Raw genomic sequence first — 7,245 nt, 5'->3', positions numbered from 1 at the left:
AACGTCTGTTCAGCTGGTCGGCTTGTCCTCAGTAGTCCCAATATTCTGCTTGAGTTTTAATTATGGTAACTTAACCACAGGGATAGAAATTGCTACAATAAAATACAGAGCCCGGAAGAATCTTTGAATATCACCTACTACTGCCTGGTCCTTTTAACCGGTGATGTCAGGGGTTTAACCTCAAGCAGAAGTTTTTCCAATAAGCCACAGCCCCTCCACAGGTGTGACATGTATTTTCTGCCTTGCACCCACTAGTAATTGGGCTGAGGTTTTTGTATCAACTGAAGTACAGCTGGTCAGCTTTTCCTCAGTAGTCCCAATATTCTGTTTGAGTTTTAATTATGGTAACTTAACTACAAGGATAGAAATTGCTTCAATAAAATACAGAGCCCGAAAGAATCTTTGAATATTGTAAAAAGTATCCCAAAACATAACAGCCAGTAAAGGGGTGGGGATGAGGTGACACACTTCCCAACAGTTTTAATCTCTGAACAGCAAGTTCTTTTACTTAGGCTTCCTCCCCCATCCCCAATAAAGCACATGGTAAGCTACCCAGATATTTTTAGGGCTTCTATACAAATAATACAGTACCTCTACAAATAATACATAGTTCAGTGAGACAAATGGACCATAAATGACAAATAAGCTTATACCTGGAATAAAACTTTGTTGGTCTTAAAGCTGCCACTGAACTCAAACTTTGTTCAATCAATCAATCAAATAATAACTTATTTGTCACTCAATTTAATGCCTGTAGAGTGGACTGTTTTTCCTTTCAAGTGGCTGAATATTCCAGAGGATCACAACCACAAAATTATCAGATGCTGCTGCTTTATAAAACATTACTGAAATCCTGTAAAGATTTCACATAATGAGTTATTAATATTTTTGCATAAATTCAAAACACTGTGTGAGCTAGAGATGGGGGGGCTTGATGTTTGTTCCAGCCTTCAGTGGTGGAAATAAATATGTAAAACGTTTACTTTGCAAGTATGTATGTTTAGGATTGAATTGTAAGTGACTAAAACTGCAAACCAACTCCCATTTAACATAACGTAACAAGAAGCAGGGCCACTACTGTACAATTTGTATTCCAGGTGCCAAGAACTTTGCGTAGCTAGAGGTCAGCCAGACTATTCCTATACGTTTAGTACAGGACCAAGCCTGCAGTTCCATGTCTACTTAGATTAGCATAAACTCTATAACTATTTGTGGGACTGCAGCCCAAACGTAATTGCCGAGTCTTGCCCAATTCCTTAATAAAAGAACACTAGAACGTCGGCACGTTTACTTCTCTAGGTTAATAGTCTTGTTCATCAAAGTAGGAAGCAGGCAGGCACACGCAATATGCCAAGGATAACTACAAACGCACAGGGGAAGCACACGTTTGAAATAAAACAGCCTGCAATTCTATGCACGGTTCCCGGGGAATAAACCCCAAACACAAGTGAGACTTCTGAGCAAGCACACTAGGGAGCTACATAAAGAGCTAGGACCTTTCAACACAGGAACTAGTCAACTACAAACGCACAGGGGAAGCACACGTTTGAAATAAAACAGCCTGCAATTCTATGCACGGTTCCCGGGGAATAAACCCCAAACACAAGTGAGACTTCTGAGCAAGCACACTAGGGGACTACGTAAAGGGCTAGGACCTTTCAACATGGGAACTAGCCCTGCTGGGAAAGGTGCTCTTTCAGCGCCCTGGACTCACGCCAACAACCCACGTGGCTAGGCGAAGAAGACCAGGTACCCTCGCGCACCTCCCCCTATAGCTGCTCCAGGGGCGGGGTGGCAGGCACGGCTAAGAGCGAGACGAGGCACTCCCCTCAGGCCTTCCCTAATGCCTGACCCAGGCAAAGAGGACAGGAGGTAGGGATAAGAGACCGTCTGGGAGAGGGGCCCCATCCCCCTTTCTCCTCTCTGGGCCTGTAGAACTTGGTGCCTTTGGTCACAACTTTGCCGTTGATGGCCAGGAGTATGCACAGTGTGTGTGAGCCATCATACTCATGCAGCTGCTCCAGTGTGAAGCCCCCCCACTTCATATGGGGCACAAGAAAGAGGCCGGTCTCTGCTGCGCCGCGCCACACACCCCGCTCCACTTGCCCCGGCACCTTTACAGCTGATAGGCCACCAATACCATGAGCGCCAACAGTGTCACGTTCAACAGCATGCTGCCTCCCCCGAGCCAGTTGTCGGCTGCTGCGGCAGCCTCCATCTCCTTTGGGCTGCTGCTACCACCTCCTCCCTCAGTCCTTAGCTTCCCATCCCCATTGTCCACCATCACTGCCCAGCCAGCGCCTGCCTGAAAGGGTCACACCCCCTGACATCACCAGAAGTGTGTCAGAAGGCAACACCCACCACTCAGGCTCCATCCCAAAAATCTCCAGTGCTTATAGAGCTGATAGGCTGCCAATACCACAAGCGCCAACAGTGTTACTTTCAACAGCATGCTGCCTCCCCTGAGCCAGCCGCTGGCTGCAGTGGCAGCCTCTGTCTCTTCTGGGCTGCCGCTACCACCTCCTCGCTCAGTCCTTAGCTTCCCATCCACATCATCCACCATCACTGCCCAGCCAACGCCTGCCTGAAAGAAACCGCTCTGCCCCACACGGGCTGGAGCGGGGTGGTGGTGGAGGAAAGGAGAGGTGGGGTGCATTCTGTCTTCTCGCCCAGCCCTGATTCTGTCTCCAGCTCGCACACAGCAGAACGAATGAGAAACAAGCACGCGTGGCTTTCCGATGGCCACCTTCTACCTTAGAGGGAAATCTTGGGGGAGGGGGAGAAACAAGGCCATGCGCACCTGCTTCTTCCACCCCCTCCATTCTCTGCAAGTTCTTTGCGCTTACATGGTAGCCATTGAGGAAAGCTACACGTGCTGCTTTGGCCTCCTGCTGGGAGCTGGGGGCGGGGCTTGCCTCCTCCTCCTGTGCTTCTAACTGCCGGAGCGCCGCTCCTGCGTGCTCTGGCTTGAAATGACCCATATGTGTGTGTGTGTGTGTGTATGAATGATATGACCAATGCTCCCTCTAAACTGTGGAGTCCTGTGAGCAAAAATCCTACTTTGTGAACTACTGCCATTAAAGTTGTGAGCAAGCGATTTGGCTACTGCATAAATTAGTTTGCTCTGGAGCCCTCCTTTCTGAGCTAAGGCAAAAATGTGTGAGCCAGAGGCTAAAAAACTGTGAGCCAGCTCACACTAACTCAGCTTAGAGGGAACACTGGATATGACCCCCTTTCTTAGGAAAGTTGAAGCCCATGCACTTTCTTTAGCTATATACTTGGTTCCAGTACTACTTTATGCCAATGATATGGCCTTTTTGCACCACTGTCATTGCAACTTTTGCAAGGAAAAAAACTGAACCTCATGAAAATCCAGTTTTGTGGAACTTTATTCTATGTCAGTCTTGGCTCTCCTCCCTCATGGGTTGTGTTCTGCAGCAGTCTAGTCATGTGAACTGGAAGCCACAAGCACAAATCGTCAGCCTACACATGAGCACCTGTGTGGGTTTTCTCACAACTTCATGGTATGCAAACTATTAATTTCTGCTTATGGTTGCCAGTTCATTCACACAGTCAGCTCAGTGTATACACATTCAATCCATACAGCAAAACAAAAGTTCAGGTGCAGAGGTTAAAAGCCCCACAATATCAGCAAGACTCTGCCCTCTGTAAAGCTAAATTTTCCCTGGTTCACTTCTCAATTCTTAAACCCTGGGTTTTTTTGCTTGAGGAAGAAAAGTGTATGAGAACTCTAAATGGCTTTGCCATCCATGAGTTGATAGGACCACTGTTGAGTTTCACAAGGTATGTTGTATACCTGATCAAGTAAGCCATGTCAATTTCAACCTGGTCCCTGTGGAGAAGATAAGAACATAAAAGCCATGTTGGATCAGGCCAATGGCCCATCTAGTCCAATACTCTGTGCCACACAGTGGCCAAAACCCAGATTGCATCAGGAGGGTCCACCAGCAGAGCCAGAACTCCAGAAGCCCTCCCACTTTTGTCCCCCAAGGACCAAGAGAGAGATGATCAGTTCTTCAAAAATATACCATAAAAATAGCCAGTCTGCCTTGTCTCCTGTTTTGGGGGGAGGGATTGTGGCTCAGTGGTAGAGCATCTGCTTAGAATATAGGAGGTCCCAGTTTCAGTCGCTGCATGTCTAGTTAAAAGAGATCAGTGATGTGAAATAATTCCACCTGAGACCCTGGAGAGCTGCTGCAAGTCAAAAAGTAGACAATACTGACTTTGATAAATCAGTAATCTGACTCAGCATAAAGAAGTTTCATGTATACCAGCTTTTAATGAGGAGGACTCACTAAATAAACCTTGATGGGTTCTGAGAAGATGCCAGGGATCTATATGTCTGCAGTTCTCCAGTTTACATACACTCTGGCTGAATATCTCTTTGATTTACTTACTGTATTTACACCCTGCCTCCCCCCCAAAGAAAAACTAACTGTGCAATCCTATGCAAAATTTCAGCAATCTAAGCCCACTGCTTTCTGCATAGGGTTGTACTGTAAAGGGCATACATATATGTTCCTTGAGGTGGTCTAAGCAGGTTTGCTGTATCATGTGCCTTTAAGCCATATCATTCTGAGCTTTCAGCATCCTGTTTGTGATGTCTTAATGCCCATTCTTGCCCTGCACTCCACGTTAGGAGGCATAAAGGTTAGAAAGGAGGCTGCTAGAAATTGTTCAAAAAAGTAGTAGTAGATTGGAAACAGGTGGAGAGCAAGTGGAACATTAACTATACTGTTTGTCTAGCTCTGCAATAGATTACATGGAGGATTTCCATACACGTGGCATAAAAACAGTGGGCAAAAACTTTCATTTGGCTGCCTAAATCAATGTCTGCTTGGGGAGCCATGCTTATTGACAGATAACCTGCTGAGGCTAATGGTTTCCTAAGGCATATTTAGCTCTGGTTTAAGTATAAATGCAACAAACCCATGTCTGAAAGCATGGGTGGCAAACAGGATCACTCATTAGAAAGCTGTGATTTTCTCTAGATCCCTGTTCTGTGGCCATTCAGTGGAAAACCCAGGATTCTTCTGCTTCATGTGCAGAATGGCCCTTCACAAGAAAGCTAGTTGGATCCTTCTTTTAATTAATTTCTGAGTTGATTGGGGAACAGTCAGTTAATGGTCAAACAAATATTAAACGAAAAAGTCTTCCTTGCAGAGATTCAAGGCCTGCAAGTTCCTTTCTGTTTGTGAACTTGTGATTGCCTGTTTGAACTGGCTTTCCCCCATGGCTGATGCTGGCACAGCTGGGTAAGAGAGCCGCAGGAAAAGGTTATCAGCAATGGATGTCTTTGGAGGTTGGGCTGACCTCGTGGAGAAGGTCGTTTTTTTCTCCCTTTGGAGTGGCAGCTATCTGGCCTTTTATGATTGAATCATAACAACTTGGTGATAGCTGGAATAAAAGCAATGTACTATGAAGAAGAGTGTGTGTGAGTGTGAATAGGAATTCTTTTGTTTGCTGTGTTTTAAAATAAGAAGGGCAAAGCTTATCAGAATGTAGGTCAGAGAGGAAGACTGATGTAGAAGCGACTGCAGAGAGACAGTGGAAGTGCTGTATTACTTCTGAGTTTCAAATATGCTTGCTGTGGGAGATTTGGATAGCATAAATTATCCCTGGTGCAGTTCATACATCGGTGTTCATGTGGATAATCCTTCTTACATTGCAGTTTTAATTTTTAAAAAAGTATAGGATTGTGTAATTATGTCAGACTAATTTTTTGATGTGCTTTGCTGTTCCCTCCCTACCTATTTGCAGTAAGGTAAACGCATCCCAAGACTGACATATTTATTGAAGCATAAGCTTTGTATGTATAGATTGTTCTTTGCCATTAATGATGTCCCCCATTACTTGGACAGATATTAATGAATGTGAAGACCCAAATACTCACTGCCTGGGAGGCAAGTGCTTAAATACTCCTGGCTCCTACATGTGCCACTGCCAACCTGGATTTGAGCTCTTCAATGGGACCATGTGCGAAGGTACGACAAATCCTGAGAAGACAGACTTGCCTGTTTGGCTCAGATGTAGCCATGTCATGTCAGTGATCTCAAGTCAGGAGAAAGGAATACATGTGGCTGGCTTATTTGGGAGATTCCCATTCCTGACCATGTGGACCCTGGTAAAAATTGTAATATGACCAGTTGGCTCTCTGTTCTGTCTACAGCACTGTGTGCACAGATATTTCCCATGTATGCTTTTGAGTGATAGTGAAGATGGATTTCAATCTTTTGGAGGGAACGTGTGTAAGCCTAGACTTCTTCAGCCTAACGCCATCCATAGAAGCTCCTTCACGTTTCATAATTGCAACACAATGTGAGAGAATAAGTGGGAAGTGGTCAAAACATGCATTTGTGCTTATGCTGTTTGAGCAGCAGGCCCTGGACTTGACTAGCTCTCTACACTGGGTAGGTCAGACAAGAAATTCCTCCCCTGTTGATCCAATAAGAACATATTTGTATATTCCAAATGTTGCCTGCTTTTAATGACATACCTTTTCCTGTTTACTCTTGGCTACACTGGCCATGATGTAGGAGATCTGTGATCCATCACTTTTTAAAAATCAGAACAGCTGCAGGGGGCCCATATTGGATTGGTCCTGGGGAAAGACTGTTTCCCAGTTTAAATTGCCCTCCCCAGTGTTTCTTCCCCACCGCAGTTTGCTGTGCCCTCATTCCCTGCAGCTGCTTTGTTAGCCGCCTTGGTGGTCATTGTGAGCAAAAAGGTGGGATATAAATTTTGTAAATGAAATAAATAAAAAATGTACATGAGATCCAGCTCATAGATCTCCATCACCCCATCTACTTTTCCCTGAAGTATTTTAATATTCTCCTCTTATACCTTTTTCCTTTTGTCTTCCTTGAGTATCTATTTAGAGTCTAAACCTGGCTTGTTTTTAATGGCCTCCTTTTAATATTGTGGTGATTTAAATTGTGAGCCATCTTGAGCAGGACTCTGAAAAGGCTATGTAGAAATATTCTAAGTGAATAATAAATATGGGCAGAAAGGTCTATTTTTATTCTGTGTTCTTTTCTCAGTTCTGTGTTTGATATTGTACAGTACTAAGTTTGCACTTACCCTGTACCCTGTACATAATAATCCGTTAAATACTATTATCCAGTTGGTATTAATGTTACTTTGTGTTAGGGAGGCTGGCCTCCAGGTGGAACCTGGGGATCCCTGGAATTACAGCTCCTCTCCATACTACAGGGATCAGTTCCT

The 7,245-nt window shown here is 44.8% G+C and overlaps 1 protein-coding gene across 1 annotated transcript in view; it reads left to right on the top strand.

Moving 5' to 3' along the window:
* The window catches only part of LTBP2 (latent transforming growth factor beta binding protein 2), a 67,835-nt gene that overhangs the window by 35,043 nt on the left and 25,547 nt on the right, over positions 1–7,245 (top strand). The window contains 3 exon segments of the mRNA XM_015407741.1: positions 14–34; positions 1,356–1,379; positions 5,827–6,005. Of these exon segments, the coding sequence (XP_015263227.1) occupies positions 14–34; positions 1,356–1,379; positions 5,827–6,005 (224 nt within the window).

This window comes from Gekko japonicus, unplaced genomic scaffold, assembly GCF_001447785.1.
Source record: "Gekko japonicus isolate JY-2015 unplaced genomic scaffold, Gekko_japonicus_V1.1 scaffold2176, whole genome shotgun sequence".
Classification (NCBI taxonomy): domain Eukaryota; kingdom Metazoa; phylum Chordata; class Lepidosauria; order Squamata; family Gekkonidae; genus Gekko; species Gekko japonicus.
Note: the sequence above shows the minus strand (reverse complement) of the source record. Positions and strands in the feature narration are given on the sequence as shown.